The sequence below is a fragment of the Acomys minous genome, assembly GCF_964271855.1.
Source record: "Acomys minous genome assembly, chromosome: 8".
Lineage (NCBI taxonomy): Eukaryota > Metazoa > Chordata > Mammalia > Rodentia > Muridae > Acomys > Acomys minous.
The window spans coordinates 27,218,019-27,238,858 of record NC_140489.1 but is presented as its reverse complement, the minus strand read 5'-3'; the positions used below and the strand labels follow the sequence as shown (position 1 = coordinate 27,238,858).

At 39.5% G+C, this 20,840-nt stretch overlaps 1 protein-coding gene across 4 annotated transcripts in view; it reads right to left on the bottom strand.

Moving 5' to 3' along the window:
* The window catches only part of CEP128 (centrosomal protein 128), a 361,366-nt gene that overhangs the window by 214,022 nt on the left and 126,504 nt on the right, over positions 1 to 20,840 (bottom strand). For all 4 annotated transcript variants that reach the window (XR_014780873.1, XM_084791446.1, XM_084791448.1 and 1 more), the window contains exons 17-18: positions 16,762 to 16,926; positions 671 to 847 (exon numbers count right to left, since the gene is read on the bottom strand). Coding sequence is in view for 3 of the 4 variants with exons in the window: in XM_084791446.1 (XP_084647572.1) it covers positions 671 to 847; positions 16,762 to 16,926 (342 nt within the window). In the remaining variant the exon portion in view is untranslated. The remainder of the gene's footprint in view (positions 1 to 670; positions 848 to 16,761; positions 16,927 to 20,840) is intronic.

Here is a 20,840-nt window from a genome sequence, read left to right as displayed (position 1 = left end):
GGATCTCGTTCTCTTTTGTACACTATATTTCATGGGTATTAAAGGGGTGGGTTGCTTTTAAGGGCTAAAGAAGCACTGCATACACCATACTTATCACTAAACGTCTCATCAAGAATTTGATAGATGGGGGATGGAGAGATGGCTCAGTGGTTAAAAGCACCACCTACTCTTCCAAAGGTCCTGAGTTCAATTCCCAGCAACCACATGGTGGCTTACAACCATCTATAATGTAACCTGGTGCCCTCTTCTGGCCTGCAGGTAAACAAGCAGACAACACTGTATACATAATAATAAAATAAATCTTTAAAAAAAAAAAAAAAGAATTCAATAGATGGGAACTAACAGGCTACCATGGTGGAAAATTTGGAATCCAAGCTTCTGGACTCAAAGGATGTTTTCCTTGATCAATATTGCTGCCTGTTTGTCGAAGGGCTGTCTTTTACTGAGTGAGGCACAAGGAACTCAACAGCACAACGTCACACTTTCACCATAACTGTGTAGTGATAAATATGGTTTCTAACTCTGAAGCAATGCAAGAGGTTATTTTTGCTTCATAAAAATTTCAGGAATAAAAATGTGACTGCCATGTAATCACATGTTATAATCCCATTCTAATTATATATTAGAAAACTAACTGAAATTTTAAGGCACAATGAGAACTCATAATTACTTTCAATTTCTCCATTGAGTCGCTGGAGAAAGTTTTACAAGCTGCGTCAATTTCCTTCCCTATTACACCAAGAATGGATTCCTGTTCCGTCTCCAAACAAAGAAGCTGATCCTTGAGCTGCAGCCTGGCCTCTTCCATCCTCCTTAAGTGCTCTTCTTCATTACTTATATGTTTCTCCTGTGGCATGAGAAATAAAACAGAACCTTATTAGTGGAGCCAAGACACAGTTATCTATGCAACCAAACCTAAGAACTGGATTAGAGAACAGATGTAACTGGCTGTCCCTTCACTTAGCAAAACACATATCCCATGAGAATTCATACATAAACTGGAAAATACTATAGAATTCTATGAACAAAAGAAACAATATTTAAAATGTCCTTTCACCTAAATTCCCTCACAATATACTCTTACAAAGCTCTAACCTTTTGAATGTTCTCATACAACACACATGCTTTTAAAGATAAAAAGTTAATAAAAACCAAGATGGAAACATATTCCAGGCAAACAAATATATTTAATGAAAAGAGGTTTGTTGGGAGTCCTTGAGAGATTACAAGTGCTGTGAGGTCTCCCCTAAGCAGAACGATTTGCAATCATTACTATTTATTATATAATTCTCAATAGTTATGATTAAACAATTTCATTAAAGCAGAGCATCCTTGATGTGAAAATGAAAAATCTCCAATGGCCTCATGTCCACATCTTTAAGAACACTGATATGACACTCAATATCTTTCACCTTGGATTGTGGATTTGGAGTATTTAACTGGTAAAGTCAATATACTATAAGATAATCAAAAGCTCTAAAATATGAGTTGCTTCTGATCTCAAGCATTTTGAATAAGTGTGCTGAAGAAATTCAAAGCCATATAACACAGGGCATGTATGATAATGAAATTATTAAAACTGTATAAACAAATAGCAGGCCACAATCACAATCATAGTGTTAGTTAATATGTAGTCAGTCATTGAACACTAGCCTAGTACCCTAAACCAGCAATAGTATATGGGCATTAAAGCCATTTTGAATTTCATGGAAATAAGAAAAATTAATAATTGGAGCTGAAGATATGGATCAGCAGTTAAGAACACAGGTTGTTTTCCACTGGACCTCAGTTCAATTACCAGCATCCACATGGCAGCTCACAACTGCCTGTAACTCCAGTTCTAAAGAATTTGATGACCAATTCTTGCCTCCATGGGCACCAGACACACATATGCTACACAGATGAACTTTTGAGCAGAACACTGATACTTAAAATAAATAAATAAATAAATAAATAAATAAATAAATAAATAAAAACAGGGCCAGGCGTGGTGGTGCACACTTTTAATCCAAGCACTTAGGAGGGAGAGGCAGGCAGATCTGTGTAGGGGTCAGAGAGAGCTAGGTCCTTGACATATACTTTAAGGTTGTATAGCTAGGTGTTCATGTAGGGCTCTCAACAGTGGGCCTGGGAGGTGCCTCTGAGTCTTTTGCCTACACTTAGGATCCTTTTCCTCCTATTGGGTTGCCTTGTCCAGCCTTCATATGAAGATTTGTGCCTAGTCTTACTATAATTTGATAGGTCATGTTCAGTAGATAGCCCTGGGAGGCCTGTTTTATTTGTTTATCATCATCATCATCATCATCATCATCATCATCATCATCAGGAAACAGAGAAGGAGAGGCTCTGAAGCAGAGGAGAGGTGGGGGAAGGGACCAGGAGGAGTAGAGGGAGGGAAAATTGTGGTGGAGATGGAATGTATGGGGGAAGAATACAAGAGAAAAAAAGAATAACGCCTTAAAAAATAATATAAAATACTTCCTTTAAATTCGGCTTACTTTATAAATTAAAGCTCCTCTGCTAACAAGTGCAGAGCTTTCGACACCTTGTCTTTTGCCCTACATGCAGCCTGACCTTCTTTTCCACTATGTCTCCTATTCTGACACAGTGTTTCAAACATGCCTACTTGCATCTACCCTGAACACAGAGATGTCACAACACTGCCTGAGGTTGTTCTACCTCGGAACAGGCTGGGAATCCTGAGAAGCCAGGATTCAACTCAACCCATTGGGTGGATCTGACCCTCAGTTTTATGAACTTGGGACTGGAATTTAGTTTCTTCTGAAGATGCCAAGCACAGTTGTCTCTCAGCAGTAGAGCACCATTAAGCTCTTAAGAAATGAATGCACAACAGAATATGCCATTCAATGATCTTTATCTGTTTGTAACAAGAGCCAAAACTCCCATTCGCACCAGAATGCTCACATTAGTCTAAACAGCACCAGGATCCCTATAGACTCAAAACAGAGAATGTTGTCTAATGAACAGGAAACAGTTTTCTTTTTGAAGTAATGCTTAATCACCCAGATAAAATTCCCTTTCTTTCCCACTACCATTTTATTTGAGGAGGTTTCTGACATCACACAATACTTTTACTTTCTCTATATGGGTCCCAGGACCGTCAGTGTGAGATGTAAGTTTGTGCACTGTGTGTTACAACAGCGCTGGGAATTGACTGTGCTTAAATCACCCAGGAGTCCAAGCGCTGGAGGCTGGCTCTCTGAGCAGCTCCTAGATGAGGGGGCCACTGGGGATGCTGTCCACAAAAGAAACTGGTGTTGCTCTCAGAAACTGGCTTGCTTTCCCTGCAGGACTGGAAAAAGGTAAACCCTCCCAGAATTTTGGCTTCTTGTCTCATCTGATAGCTAACTGGCCCATGGCCCCACCATGATGTGATAAATCCACAGTCCCTCAGAAGAAAGAAGCAACACTCTATATAAAGCACTCTTCTATGTATTAGAGAAAAGATAAACAAGACTCAAATTCTCAGTAAATTGCTCAGGAAAATTTCCCACTTCTGTTCCACCCCATCCTCGAAGCTGGGAGTGTGTGAAAACTCCTTTGTAGAACACAAAAACTTAGCTCTTTTCCTAATTTTTAAATTAGATGTTCCACACCTTGGGAAGGCAGACCAAATTCTGAAAAAGGAAGGGCCAAAAAATTGACTACAAGTTAATTCAGTCATCTAGTCAGATTGGGAAGCATGTGGGCTTATACGTGTAGGTAACAATATTTGGCCAGTATTCAGGCATTCCCAGGTACTCTCTTGAGTTTGGAAAGGGCCACATCCTACCATCCTATAAAAATATTTCCATATTCTTAAAGAAGAAGTAAAAAGACAGTATTTTAGAAATATTTAGAAATCTGAGACACATGGCCTACCTTCACTGTTTCAGGATAAAGAGCAGATACCTGGGAGTAGAGGAAAGCCAGAGTTTGTTTGTTTGCTTGTTTGTAAGACTATGGAGATAAACAAATGGAATTCACTGTAGCAGTCTAGGGAATTTAAGAAGGTGGATATCCTTGCTAGTAGCCAAGTCTAAGAAGGACTCCATAGCAGCCTTATTCATAATAGCCAGAATCTGGAAACAACCTAGATGTCCCTCAATCAAAAAATGGATAAAGAAACTAGTACATTTACATAATGGAATATTAGTAAGTTATTAAAAACAAGGAAATCTTGAAATCTACAGGCAAATGGATGGAGTTAATCCTCCTGAGTGAGGTAACCCAGACACAGAAAGACACACATGGTATATATTCACTTATAAGTGGATGTTAGCCCAACACTGATGTCCTCTGAGAGAGTCTACCCAGAGAGAGATCAGGACAGATGCTGGGACTGGCTGATGGGCTTCAGGTGGAGCACTGAGAGTGCTACGGAACAATGGGGGTGGGGGATGGAAGGACCCAGAAGTTTCAGGAACCCCACAAGGAGATCATTAAGGCCAGCAAATCTGGACCCAGAGGGCCCTGCACAAACTGTTGTACCAACCAAGGACAATGAATACAGTAAACCTAGACCCTCTGTTCAGACCTAGCCAATGGACAGCTCATTCTCCCTGGTGGGGGGAGAGTGGGGACTGCCTCTAACATGAACTCTGGTGCCCCCAATTTGATCACTTCCCCTTGGTGGGGAGGCCCTGAGGACACATAGAGGAAGGGGAACAGGCTACCCTATCCAGACGAGACCTGAAAGATTGTGGTCATATGGTGGAGGAGGTCCCCTTCTGTCAGAAGTCTAGGGGAGGGGAATAGGGCAGAAGAGGGAGGGTAGGTGAGAACTGGAAGACAGAAGCGAGGGCCTAACATTCAGGATGTAATCTGAATCAATTATAATAAATTAAAATTTTTTTTAAAAATTTAAAAAATGCTAGGGGAAAAAAGGTTCATATAGAACCTACACAAGCCTTCATTTTACAAATGGGTACTCAACCTAGGACAGTGTCAACTATGTGACTGGAGTCCAAGAGCTTAGAGCCCATAACTGAATGCTCAAATGTCCAGGCAGAGATCACATGATCAAAATGCTAGAAAGGCAGAGTTCCTGCAGTGACATCTGTAGTGAAAAAGTCACATAAGTTACCGTATTTTTCGGACCATAGGATGGATGCACTTTTACCCCAAAAGTGGGGCTGGGAATTAAGGTGTCCCTTATGATTCAATTGCTCTTTTTACTGTTTTTCTTGGTTTACTGCTCTAAAAACTGGATGCGTCTTATGGTCAGATGCATCTTATAGTCTGAAAAGTACGGTATCAGATGGTAATGTGGCGACTAATGAAGTTTTTAAATAGAAAGATCATCTCACAGCATAAATCCTGAAGGGGAATATGTGCAGTAAACTTCGAACCCCTACTCAGATCTAGCCCATGGACAGGACGTTCTCCACAGTTGAGTGGAGAGTGGGGACTTTCACACAAACTCTGGTGCCCCATATTTGACCACGTGTCCTGCATGGGGAGGCCTGGTGGCACTCAGAGGAAGGACAGCAGGCTACCAAGAAGAGACTTGTTACCCTTTAAGCATATACAGGAGGAGGAGGTCCCCTTCAGTCACAGTCATAGGGGAGGAGAGTGGGGGGAAAGTGGAAGGGAGGGAGAAATGGGAGGATACAAGGGATGGGATAACAATTGAGATGTAATATGAATAAATTAATTTTTTAAAATCCTGAAGGGTCCTCATTATAAATAAAGCCTTGATCAGCTGTGGTGGCACACTACAGTAATTCAAGACACTCAGGAGGCTGAGGCAGGAGATTTACAAGCTCAATATCTGCCTTAGCTATCAAGTGAGACCTTGTCTCAAACCGAAAAAAAGGAGGAGAAAAAAGCAGCCAGAGATGTAACTCAATGTACAAGTCCTTGAGTGCAATTCCCAGTGTTGTACATAAAAGTTTAAATTAAAAGGGGGGGAAGGGTAAAAGGAAAATAAACACATGATGGCATATTCAAAACAAATTGCCACAAAAGTAAAATACATCAATTATGTGTACTCTCCCAAACTTTGAGGGAATACTCACCTACACAGGAACTATACTTACCTATTCATAGAAGTCACATGACTAATTTTACCTTTAACAATGTGCTAATCTATACCAAATGTACAAAATTGAACTTATTTTACATCAATATACAAAATTCCATACCAATGAATTAAAATTAATCTTGTGAGTAACAATTAAGGCCTAAAGTTGAAAAGTAGACTCAATAATCTACTTTTTGTCCTATCAACCCTATATATTTCTATTATTCCCTCTTCTTTCATTTCAACACCTATCTCCAAACCTAAGAAAGAAAAAGAAAAAGAGAGATATCCCTGAGTCCAACCTCTTTTCTCTCTGAATATGACCAATAGTAACTTATAAGCAACTCACAATGAAAATAAAAATTTATAGCCCAAGAAAGCAACCAAAACCCTACCCAACCCCATTAAGAGAAATGGAGCGTCCTTCTCTTACGGTTTCTTCCAACTGATTTGGGATGAATAATACCTTTGTAGGGGCTTCAGCAGCTGCTAACCTGCACCTCCTGTATACACAGGTAATTAATTTTATTCCTTCTCAAATCTCTGATGTAGTTGAAGACCAGATAGTTTAGTTTTACAACTAAGCTTAGTTCTTTATGAGTTAAGATGTTTTAAGAACTAGACAGATGGTTCAAGTTGATAGAGATGAGATATGATAGATACTGATTTACATTCAGAATTTTAGACTCACCAAGATAGAAAAGGTACTTTCTTCAAGGCTGCCAAATATAAATAGCCAAAACACTATGAATGTACAATAATATAATTCCTTTTTGTTTCATGGTTCTTCTTGCTGTATGTAGTTTATTTTTATATGTATAATAATATAAATGTGTATGTAAAAAATTTATGGATAAAATTCCAGCAGGGCTCTCAACAAAAAATATATATTAATAGTTATTCTGAATTCATATGGAGGAAAGCTACAGAGAGAGATTATCCAGGTTTGCTGAGATGACAAAGCTTGGAGTGAAATCTCAGCCCCAATGATCACCCCAAAGTCTTACTTTTTAGTGTTTAACCTGATTCTAGTTTTTGTTAATATTTACTTTTGAAATTGTGATTTAATTACAACATTTCTCCCCTTCCCTTATTTCCATCAAACTCTTTCATATGCCCTCCCCCAACTCTCCTTCAAATTCAATGCCTCCTTTTTCATTGTTATTGCATGCATATGTTTTTGTATATACATACATACTCCTAAATATAAGCTGCTCAGTCCATAAAAAAAATGTGCTATTCACACAATGACTAGGCAGAGTTCCACTATCAAAAGAGCAGAGGTTTCATAAAATGTTTATTTTAGGGCAGGAAAAGTTTATACTAGTGACATGCATGTCTAAAGGAAGCAAGTCCATGGTAACACCCACACACAACCAAAAACAACATTAATTTATAATTCTAAGATCAAGACATAGTGTGCTATAAATATAGATACATATTTAAACATATTCTGTGTGCTCTAGGACACTCACTTTCTCTAGGGTGTAAGAAAACATAACTTTAATAGAAACATAACAACTTTGAAAATAAAGTAACATGACCAAGATGCTATGTCTTGACAGGCACAGTGCCACAGATCTATAACCCCAAAGACTTGAAGGGTGAGGGAAGAGAACTGAAAATTGAAGTCCTGTCTTACCTGCATAACAATTCAAGGCCATCATGAGCAATTTAGAGACTTTGTCTCAAAATAAAAAAAAATGAAACATAAGTTAAAAGAACAATAGGAAGCTGGGCACAGCAATGCATACCTGTAATTCCAGCACTCCATAGGCAGAAGTTCAGGGCCAGCTGGTCTCACAATGAGCACCAGGACAGCCAGGGCTGCGTAGTGAGATCAGCCTCAAAAAGAGAAGGAAGGAAGGAAGGAAGGAAGGAAGGAAGGAAGGAAGGAAGGAAGGAAGGAAGGAAGGACGACAACAACAACTAAGGCTATAGTTCAGTGGTAGATAATGTGCCTACTACCATAAGCAAGGCCTTGGGTTCACCCCCATACCACAGAATGCCATCTATGTATGAAAGTTCCTGAGATACCTTCAATATCTAAAGAGTCCCAAAATGGCACTTTGTTTCCAAAATATTTATTGCATGAAACTAAAAACAATTTTCACATACTTTAACAAAAACATATTTTAAATAAAGTAAGCTCAGAGCCTAAGTAAATCATTAATTTTCAAAAGTAATAATTTTCATTAGCTGTAAATTAACTTCAATAAGCAAGTATGAAGTCTATCCACCCTAAGACCATCTTCAACATCTCATTGGAGGAAGAGAGATAATGAGTAGAAGACACAGCTTAAGAGTGAAACCAAAGCCAGTAAGACTATTTCATTAAAATGTGCTGGGAGTATGGCTTCTGTTTTTTGTTTGTCTGTTTAGGTGTTTTTTGTTTGTTTTTTTTTTTCTTCATTTGTTTGGGTTGTTTTGGTTTGATTTGGTTTGGTTTTTGGTTTTTCAAGACCGGGTTTCTCTATGTAGCCTTAGCTATCCTGGACTCCTTTTGTAGAGCAAGCTGGCTTCTAACTCATGGTGATCCTCCTGCCTCAGAGCTACACACATCAGCCATGCTGAGATAGCTCAGGAAAACAGCTGACTCCAGCTTTAACACCAGACAGTAACACTACACTGTAAACTACAAAAAGCTCCTAAACAAAGGTGGATCTATCTAAAAGCCATTTACCTAACTCTCTAAAAACACACATTACTATGCTGATGGTGGCAACAAAGCTAAGGCACACTGTGAAATGCCACCCTTGTACAGAAGGCATCCACTACAGATTTAATTAGAAATATGAAAACAAAGTTACCAAACTGCAATTCCAACTGTCTTTCAAGTTAAGCAGAAGTAAATTTTTGTTTTTGGAAATCTTTTCTAGAGCTTGTCACATCATAGCCATTGTTGTCAAACCTAATTAAACACAGAGGTTACATAATAGTAAATTCTGTAAATTCAAAGTATTCAATATACATGCATGTTGATATAAAAAATATGAAATTTTAAAAATTAAAAATTAAAAACAATCAGGAGGCCAGTAAGATGGCTTAATGGGTAAAAGCATTTGCTGAGGAGACCTGAGTACTTCAGTCTAATCTCTAGAACTAAGGGAAAGGGAAAAGGAAAGGACACTACAAAGCTATCCTCTGACCTGTACATGCATACAGCACAGCACATGAACCATATGTACACACATCATATGTACACAGATAGATGCACAATCATATTTAAAAGTAATAGCAACTCTAAAGTCAGGAAATCAGCTAGAACTTCATAAAAATACTTAACCGTCTCGAGAACAACAGTACTGAGAAACGCAGACAAAAAGAAGAGTTTATGAAAGGTGAGAATTCTTTACTTTCTATGATTAAGAAGTAAGATGCCAGGAAAAGTTTATTATATGAGCATGGGGAGAGAAGAAAAGGGAGGGAGGGGTACCCCAGAGAGAAACAGAGACAGAGGAAGAGAAGAAGAAAGAGGAGGAGGGAGAGAAGAGGTAAGAGGGGTTTAGGAGACGAGAGGGAGAGAGGGAAGAACGAGGTGTGTCTGCTGTTTTATATACAAGGCAGGGCCACGCCCAGTGGCAGGTAGACAATGACATCACAGGTAGTCAGACTGGGGCTCTGACTACTCACTCTAACACTCACTCATGCTAAAGACCATAAGATGTACCATCCTCATCCACATGAATATTACATTAAGAGCAGATAACCTCAGGCTTTGGCCAGGAAGATGTGCCGTTTCCATGACATTTCACATTATACCACTTGACATAATGTGAGTCCTATGTCTCGCCCCTCAACAATCTGAGTACTTCTGAGCCAAAACATCTTTTTCTCCTTTTGCCTAACAGAGTATCTCAAATACCAATCAATTAATATATCATTTTCTATTCCTTTACAAACATTTTCTTAGTGTAGCCTCTTCTGTGTCAAGGATAACAGACTCCAGTCACACAACAAAACCCACTAAGAATGAGACAAATTCTTTGAAGCCAGGTAATTTCTTGTGTTTCATAAGTTTCTTTAGGGGTGTTTTGTCACAAATTAAGTTTGAACTCACTGAAGGCATGTGTGCACAAATGGGCTAGTTCTTCATGAATATTTAAAACAAGCAAATGAAAGAACACTGTAACTCTACTAGAAGATTGATGTTCCAAAACAAAATGCTATTTTGCAAGTTACATACAAATACACGCTGTTCCTTCTCTTTTCTGAGATACTCTGTATAAATTCCTCTAAGGATGGGGGGGAGCTACAATTAACAATGCACAAAGAATTGGCCTGAGATACTGAATAAAACAGCAGAGCTAACAGAAGGAGAGACAGCACATTAGAACACAAGCTGTCTGACTTCCTGCATTTTAAATCCCAGGTGGGAATGGCCCCAATCCACAGGGTTGGCTTCAACAGGCTTAAAAACTTATCCATAAAACAAACAAATAAGCAGAAATTCAAATTTAAACTTTCAACCTCCATTTAAAGAAAATTATCTTTGGCTCAGGCTTTTTAGCACCCTCCTTTAAGACAGTGTTGAGTAATACAAAGATCATTACTAGCATAATAAAGGTGGTGGGGTATGCATTGGCTATATTCCTAGAAATTAATATTCGTAGTTAGAAAAAAGAATACCTTCTGGGGGGCACTTTATGCATTCAGTATGAGGATCATTCTGTAATTATTACGTATTTCTTTCAAGCTAAATACCTAGAAACAGAAACAACATTTGATATTTAAAAGTCATCTACTTCTGACGCATTTCTACTTCTGAAACAAAATATGGACAAGAAAACAAATGAAGCTTTCAATTATGCATTTGGAATGTGTGTTCCCTAATTTAAGAAGAAAAAAATTACACATCAAAGAACAAGAGTTGCACACTTGACAAGTCTCTAAAACCCATCAGGGTTTCTTCCTCTCTTCCTTCCCTTAAAGCATTACTGCTCATGAAAGAGAATGGAAGGGAGGTAAAAGTGAGTCACTAGGTCACACTGCTAGTATCTACAACAAGAATATCTCCTATTGGTTTTGGCTAAAATCTACAGAACTCCACTTGGTCAGCATCTAATAAGAAAATGAATTGCATTAAGGAGCACTTTAAAGAGCAATAAAAGAAAAAGTCAATGAAAACAAATATGGTCCACCATTTCATGTTCCCTTTTAGGGTCAGCCAGGGCTAGAAAGGCCTAATTAATCTCAAAGCAATCATAGAAGCAGGTGTGATAGGAAATCTTCATATGGCCCTGGTTTGCATACCAGAGCTGATCATATATAGCATTACATGGCCTAATATGTACTGTGGGGATCATAGGCAACTGGAGAAATAAAAATATGAAACTACCGGGAAGGAATTTTAGTGAAAAGTAACCAACATGCTTGCTTCCCTCTCCAGGACTGTAAATATCAACAGTGACCTAAGGTAAGAAGTGGCAGGCCCCTCAACCAAACCAAGAACTAACACAACTGGCAAGCTTGGGATTCAGTACTTTTAAAATCAGATCTGTGGGTTCACGAGGTGGCTGTGTGGGTAAAACGCTTGCTCTCTCCAAGCAGAGGGACCTGAGCTCAGACATGCAGCACCCATGTGTAAAATGCAGGCGTGGCAGCACACACTTGTCAGCCCAGCAAGGGCAGACGGAGGCTTCACTTCTCAAGTCTTACTTCACTTCACCTTGCATCCTGATCTTCTTTCCTCAACTAATACCACATCACCCATGTGCTGGCTCAGGTAATTCTCTGCTGAAGTCAAGGGCGACTTTGAACTTAATAACAACTTAGCCAATTAAAAGCAAATTATTCAAATAACAAGAAATTATTCAATTAATGACCACTAATAGATATTTTATTTCTCTTTTAATTCCAACATTGTCACTTACTTAAACTTGTTTTAAGACAGGAATCTAAGAAAGCTTCCTTGAAACAACTGCTTCCTTGAAACACCTTCCTAATGCTGCGACCCCTTAATACAGTTCCTCACGTTGTGGTGACCCACAACCACAAAATTATTTTTGTTGCTATTTCCTAGCTGTAACTTTCCCACTGTCATGAATTGTAATGTAGAATGTCTACTATGCGGCCCCCAAAGGGGTCACGACCAACAGGTTGAGAAGTGCTGACTTGGAAGTCTCAGATAGAAGCTACTTTCTGGTTAATATATGGTGGTGACAGTTTCTTCCCTATTTATAGAACTTAAAAATGCAAAGTTTAGAAAATACTTAAAATACCAAAGAAAGGAAATGGTATGCTTAAAATGGCTCAAAGCATGAGGTACAAAATGCTCACATGATTGCCTTTATTCTCATTCTTCTAGAAAACTGAAGTCAAGAGCTGCTTCTTGCTCCCATCAAACAGCTGAGTCAAAAACAGGAAGATGTGATCTTGCCAAGTAGTGAATCCGGTACAGACCACACATCTCACACTCATAGATGTTTCCAAAATCAAAAAAACTGCAATCCTAAGCAGATGTCTAAATGGAAACAAACTACATTTTTTTAACTGCCAGATCACAGTGAATGTTTTTACTGTGAATAGCAAGGTTGATACAGTGTACACACACTGCCTACTGATTAGACAGAACTGAGGGGCGCACTACCTCTCTGGTATCATCTTGGTTGTGAGAGCACTAACATCTACCCTCTTTACATCTCCAGGGCACAGAAGCCTGGGTTATCATAGATACATTTAATAAGGAAATTTCAGGTTTTAACTAGGTTTCTCTAACAAAAAATCAATAAATATTTCCATTCTAAAACATGTCAAAAAAGACATAAAATAACTCAATGTAGTAACTGTGACCTAGACTCAATGCAACAAATTCAATGAAAAGACACAAGTGGGATTCATTGTACTGACACTAAATAAAGGAGAGAAATGCAAAGAAACTTTGTATCTGTTTTAGCTGTTCTATCCAATGCCAGGCAAGTCCTTATATTTTCTCAACTTCAGAGCCCAACACTGAAAATAGTCCCAACCATAAATGATAATTATCATTTGTTTTTTTTTCTCTCCTTTATTAATTTATTCTTGTTACATCTCAATGGTTATCCTATCCCTTGTATCCTCCCATTCTTCCCTCCCTCCCATTTTCCCCTTATTCCCCTCCCCTATGACTGTTCCTGAGGGGGATTACCTCCCCCTGTATATGTTCATAGGGTATCAAGTCTCTTCTTGGTAACCTGCTGTCCTTCTTCTGAGTGCCACCAGGTCTCCCCCTCCAGGGGACATGGTCAAAGGTGAGGCACCAGAGTATGTGAGAAAGTAATATCCCACTCTCCACTCTACTTGGCTAAATCATTAATCAGTAAATATTTGGAAGCTTAGCAAAAACAAATCAATAACACCAGCTACCATTAACTATACATCAGACATGAAATGCTGAGCCAATTACTTTGTATACATTTTTATAAAGTCTTACAAAGAATAAAGGTATTATTATAATCTTCTAAAAACAAAACTGAGGCTTGAGTTTTAGGGAACTTACAAAAAGACACGCTGCTCCTAAAAGAGGATACAAACCTATTTATCCACACTCCTCATGCTACCTCTCACAGAGAAGACCCTCTGTAGAGTACACAATAAGATTCTATTTATCTTTGTCTATACTAAGGAAGTTAATCAAAATATATAAATAGCATATATATAAAAATACTAAATATAATTCAAGCTGCATTGTATAAAACCCTTCAGATTCATGGGTTTCAAATCATATTTATCAAAAAAAATAGTAGAAAAAAAATCCATCAACACTGAACACATCCAGATGTTTCTCCTTGTCATTATTTCCTAAGTAATAGCATATGAATATACACACTTATATGTTATACATGAGGTAAAATACGGAGGGTGTATATGTAGACCTTATGCATTTACTATGCCAAGTCTTTACAAGGGACTAAAGTATCTACAGATTTCATGTTAGTGGTGGAATCTGTTTCTAACTCCCTACCACCAAGGAAGATATATTTCATATGTGTCCTTAACTTTAAACTATCAAAACTATCTTCACTTTCCACTGGAACACACAGTCAAGACTTGACTAAACCAAATATCCCAAATGCAAAAATTGAAAATCTGTAAGAATCCAAAATTCATACCTTTTGAGCACAACAAGATGTCACAAGTGAAAAATTCTACAGCTGACCTCATGCAATGCTTTGTAATCAAAACACAATCAAGATAAAAGAATGCAAAATTACTTTCAGGCTCCAAAGGTAAAACCCATATAAGATAAATGCCTCCTAAGCCTGGACTTTGTTCCCAAGGAACCTAATTAAGTATACGCGAATACTCAAAAATCTAAAACCTCCAAAATCAGACACTCTGGCTCCAAACAACATTATCTCAAAACTGCATATATAGTTCTAACCAGTGAAAGGGTCTCATCTGTATGCTGCCCCAGGCACCATATCTGAGTGCATGCTTAGTACACAACAATGTAGCTCCATCATTAACCCTTCAAATTTGGTTCTAAGGTGAGTATTCTACTTCTCTGACTCTGTCACACACACACACACACACACACACACACACACACACACACACACACACACACAAACATATGGTACATCACCAACAGAAGCAGGTAAGACACACTTAGGCTAAGTAGAGCAAAGGGAACTTTACACTGTTTAGGGATTTGTGTAAAGATCTGTTTTCATTTAGAGTATATGTATGTATGAGGGTATTCTGTAGCATGTGTGAGTGCCTGTGGAGGACACAAGGATTGAATCTCCTAGAGCTGGAGGCATCAGCAGTTTGTGATATGGGTACTGAGAACCAAACTAGAGTCCTCTGGAAGACCACTCTTTAGCACTGAGCTATCTCTCCTGCCCTTTGACAATATTTCTTAATTGTGGATAAGGAAATATAAAACATGTAACACAATAATACAGAAACTATGTTAGCTGTGGGAACGGTAGCATCATATCCATAGTAACAACACACATATAACAAATACAGTAAGAATGCACAGTACTAGAGGCAAGCAAAACAGACCAGCCCATAATAGTCAAGCACAGCTAGTAAGCAGACACACCTGAAATCCCAGCACTCGGGAGGCTGAGGCAGGAAGAGAAAGAAAGAAAGGAAGGGAGAAAGAAAGAAAGGAAGGAAGGAAGAAAGAAAGAAAGAAAGAAAGAAAGAAAGAAAGAAAGAAAAAGAGAGGGTGGAGGACGAGGAGGAAGAGGAGAGGGAGGATGAACATGGGGTGTCAGGGGAGGACAGAAAGTTGAACAGGCAAGATAGTGCCCTAAATTCCTAAATTTAAACGTGTTTAATTAAAAATTCTAAACTAACTTGACCCTTGCCTCTGAATTCCTATCTGAAGGCCTTGTAAGATACCCAAGAGATGCTCCACCATCCAACAAGGACATGATCTCAACTATGTACATAGTAGTGCTACTCATAATTGATAGAATCCAGAAACAACCCAGATGGCTCTTAAGCAAAGGATAAAGAAACTACAGTACATCTACACAATGGAATATTATTCAGCTATCAAAAACAAGGATATCATATTTGCAGGCAAATGAATGGAGCTGGAAAAGATCACTCTGAGTGAAGTAACCCAGACCCATAAGGACACATATAGTATATGCGTACTTATAAGCAGGTAGTAGACACAAAATACAGGATAATCATATTACAATCCACAGACCTAAAAAAGCTAAGTAACAAGGAGGAACCTAGGGAGAATGCTTAATTCTCATGCAGAAGGGCAACTAGAACAGAGATTGGAAGCTGTTGAAAAGAGGGAACCGGACAGGCGCCTACCATAAAGATCCTCTTAAAGACTCCATCCAGCAGGGGATTGAAGCAGAAGCCTAGTCTCAACAGCCAAATGTTGGGCAGAAGTCAGGGAGTCTTATGGAAGAGTGGGGGCATAGAAAGACCTGGAGGGGACAGAAGCTCCACAAGAAGATCAACAGAGCCACCAAATCTGGGCCCAGGGGGTCAGTGGAGATTGATGAACCAAGCAATGTCCATGGATTGAGAGGACCTAGCCCCACCCCGACCCCCCACCCCCCACCCTTGCTCAGATGTAGCCAATAGGCAGCTCAGTCTCCATAGGGGTTCCCTAGTAAAGGAAGCAGGGGCTGTCCCTGCCATGGACTCAGTTGCCCACTCTTTGATCACTTACTCCTGTGGTAAGGCCACAGAGGAAGAGGATGCAGGCAGTCCTGATGAGACTTGGTAGGCTGGGGTCAGTTGATAGGAGGAATTCCTGGGTTCCGGTCCTCTGCACCCTTTTATGTGCATTATATCTGCCTAAGTTATGAGCTTCTAAACAGGGGTCAGTAAGGCAGTAATAGCACCTCCCTGCCCAGGTTTTTGAGAAGATAAAGGAGGTAAAACTATTATTGACACTTGAAGTCCTGTATGGTGGTACCTCTGGCATCTTGTTTGGTTCCCTGTCTCTGAGGACTAGGGAAGGGGCATAGGGGTTAGAGGTGGGGGGGGGGGGGAGGATGGGACTGGGAGGAGAAGAGGGAAGAAAAAAGGGGCTATAATTGGTATGTAAAGTGAATAATTTTTTTAAATAAATTTAAATTTTAAAAAAATTTTAATGTACTAGCATGCGATTGGCTGAAATAATAAAAGTCATAATGTTCTAATAAACTGTCTTTACTCATGGCACCAAGATAAGGTTCCTAAAGACTTGGAATACTATTTGTATGGACCATACATAAAGTAAAATTTAAAAAATAAGTTCTCTAAATCAGAATTCCCTTACGCTTTACCTTTTCTTCTAGTTGCTCCATCAGACCCTGGTACTTTAGCTTCAGTTTCTTGTTTTCATTTTCATTCTGAGTTAATTCCTCTGTCAGTTTCTCACACTGGGATTTCAGCTTCTCTAGCTGACAGCGATGGGCTTTAGCCATGTTCTTATCTTCCAAGCTTTCGGCCTGACGTAAAGACAAGGAGGAAAGAGCAAGCTGACTGGCCATGGCTAAATAATACCAAACATAATCCACACTGTAGCTGTGGGGAAAGGACAGCAAGATATTAGCGCCCCTGTTAATCCCCAGAAGCCAAACACACAGCAGAGGCTCTCTGCGCGTGTTCAGTATGCCTCAGACACTCGCTAAGTGACAGGCACCATGATAGGGTGCTGAAGATGACAGACACGAACTGAAAAATACTATGAGAAAACAGTTTTACACCAGCGAAGGAGAAGTCCTTCCTGGGTATTTTGGCAGAGGGAGAGGCTGCTGAGGAAGGAAGGCACCGTTAAAGAAGATGCCCACAGAGGCACTTCAGGTGATACTCTGAATGGTCGGTTTCCTCATGGGACGTGAAGAACAGTATGAAGCGGTTGTCCATCACCAACCCTCTTCCCATCTACATCTACTGTAACCAAACTGAGCACTGTTTCTTCATTCACTTATTTTTCAGATTTCAATTTAATAAAGTTTCTCCCTTCCCTTTCCTCCCTCCAAACCTCCCGTTGTACCTTTTCCACATGTATATGGAAACATAATGAGCAAAGATAACTAACCAAAACAAGAATATGCCGGAGGTACCATCATACAGGACTTCAAGTGTCGGCAAGTTTTACCTCCTTTATCATCTCAACAACCTGGGCAGGGAGGTGCTATTACTGCCTTACTGACTCCCGTTTAGAAGCTCATAACTTAGCCAGATATACTGTACATAAAAAGCTTGCAGAGGACCTGAATCCAGGAATTCTTCCTGACACCTGCATTCTCAGGAGGAATGCTGCCATAAGACTTTTTTTTAATTTTATTAATTTATTCAGATTACAACTCAATTGTTATCCCATCACTTGTATCCTCCCGTTCCTCACTCACTCCCACTTTCACCCTATTCCCCTCCCCTAGGTCTATGACTCAGGGGGACCTCTTCCCCCACTATGTGGTCATAGGCTATCAAGTCTCATCTTGGTAGCCTGCTTGTTCTTTCTTTGAGTGTCACCAGGCCTCCCTACCAAAGGAAGGTGATCAAATATGGAGCACCACTTGAGCACAAGTGTCAGCCGTAACGTGACACACCTACCAGTCACTAACAGTCAGTAAGCACCTTCATAAAATCGGTTTAAAATATATGCTATAATACTGTATGTGCTTTCCTTCCCTTTGTGCTTGGTGCTAGAATGCATGGAACACACGTGCACACTACCCGAGTGCTCTCTCCGCCTTGCTAATGGCAGCCCTGCCTCCTTCATTACTACGTCACGTAATTAATTAAGTATACTGGAACACAATCATTGGACACAACCTCCTGAAAGAAGCTTTGAAGGTTTTAAACAAAATCTATATTTTATTTACTCCACAAAATTCGGCTAAGATCTGATGCCACTTTGAATTAACAAAGGAATTGATTTTTTTAAGAGCAATCCTGTATTCACAGCCCCAGAATAAATTTACAAAATAAAGTCTCTCATCAGGAAAATTGCTCAATTACAATTTTAAGTTTCAGTAGACTGCTTTTTACTTTATTTTATGGCCTATTAAAGCACAGGTGAACAGGAACCTTCTCCAGAAGGTCAGTGACACCTAGAGCCTGCTCATAAGCCTTCAGGCTCATCTCCCTCCAACCCCACCCCTGTCATGCTATGCCTCATTTGAAACCAGTCTGCACCATTAAACTTGCCAAATCCTATGTTAGACGTTTTTCTTCCACTCAGAGTCTATGTTTAAAGGTATCCATTCTTAATTTCCCTAATACTTTACCTGTTTGGTGGATTTTTTTTCTTTTAAATTAAATCTACATTTCATTTGATGATTTGCAAAATTATGCACTCACAATAACCAGTGGTGTAAAAGTAACTCCTATTTCTATTTTGGTGGTAAAGCATTAAAAATGATATAACTTTGCCAATAGTATAGAGCCAACAATTGCAAAAATGTATCCTTCAGGTTAGGGTTCTAGTAGAAGGCTCTAGAAAATGACTTTGTGGGAATGAAAATGAGGTTAAGAGCCTAATATTCTGAAAATGTTAACAATATCTGGAGCGTGTTATAAATTTGCCAATTTTAAAACTAGGTGTGAGCACGGTGACTAGACAGTAGTTGCGGTGATGCAGCCACGCATTATGAGCCTCTCAAGAAATTAGTAAATTATGTGAGGCTGAAAGACACAGACACCCGCCGTTACAGACTAACTGGCTGAAGCTCTCCTGCGTATTGTTCAATGTGTGCATTATGTAAGGATCTTTGCTACCAACCCATCTTACTAAATATAAACGGGTAAATAAGTAAAGGGGTGTTAACAAAATCATGTGCCATGAAGGCCCATGCCTTAGGTTAACTGATCTGGTTTAAGGCAGGCAAGTGCTGGGCCCTCAGTCTGTTTCCTCGAACTCCTGCTGAATCACATTACAGAGCAGCACCTGCCCTGCTCAGGCCTCAGGATTTTACATTTTTAAAAAGTCAAAAGGATTCTGAAAATCCAGAGTGATTGTCCAATTCAACACTTTTCACGTAAGCAACTTCTCCTGGTTCTCAGTCATCTCACCATAGATGATTCCAAAAGCGCTTCCTAAACGGCCTAGTGCTGTGCAACTCTGCATCGACCAGTTTTAACAACTGCGTAGAACAGTCCTATCAGGGACATCTCAGTGGTGCCCTCCAAAACCCACAGAGGAAGCCATGTTCATGCTGGGTGCAGAGCACTCTGTCTTAGATCCAGGACCCTCTCATGTCCTTGTTGGCCTTTGTGGTGAAATGGAATGAACATGTTGTTACATACTTAGTTTGTCTATCACATGTGACACTAAATATTTTATTTTTACTTATGTTATGTGTGGAGGTTTTGTCTGCATGTCTATTTGTGCACCATAGATTTTCCTGGAGCCATGGAGAACAGAAGAGGGCATCAGATCCCTTTGAACTAGACTTGTAGACAGCAATGAGCTTCCATATGGTGCTGGGAATGGAACCCGGGTCCTCCAGAAGAGCAGCCAGTGCTTTAAACTGCTGAGCCACCTCTTCATATTTTCCTGAAATATCCTCTGGGTTTCCGAGATATCCTTCTCTTCTGAGTCTCCTCCTGTCACTCATGTGCTCTGTTTTTCTTGTTTTCTAGAACTTTTTTCTCATTCCTTTCTTTTAATGTTAGTGTTCTAAAGATTTATTTTTCTCTTTCTCCTTGCACAAGGTCCCAAATCTTGTGAGAGCACCTAACTTTCATGTGTTCCTGGTTCCTACCTAACTTCATCCTAATTTCAATTTCCTCTCACCTCCAGACCCTATGTACTGAACTGTGTGTACCTAGACTTGCAGGATTAAGAGTAAACTCTCTCACATAATTCAACCCAGTTTGGAAACGAGATTTGCCATTGTTCTCTCCGGATTTTCAGTGCTGTCTGCATATTCTAAGTTCACAAATACTGACATTATTCACCACCTACCTATCAAACTAATTGCCAAGTTCATCTTGGTTCTAAATCTTTCCCAGGACAGCCAAGTAAGAACTCAAGCAGTTGAGCACCTGGCTGGAAATCATATTTCTCCATTCGCCAGGCATGCCTATGTCTCAATTTCTCAACTATTATCAGGAATGATGTAGTCAACGATTGGCACATATAAACTCCTAATAGCTGTAACTGGCACAGAGTGCTCAAAAATATTTTCTAACAGTATTATGGCAATGGTCAGTCATTCCGCAAGTGATAAGAGCTCTTCCACATAACCCTGATTCTAGATTTGTCCACGTCCTCATCATTCTAAAGGGCTATTGCACCCTATTTAAGGAATAGTAAAACTCAAGTTTTTCAGACTTTCCCATCTCCTATTTGGGATGTTAGCTTATGTGACATCATGTCACAGTTCCTCATGTAGGAGACGGTATTTTTTTT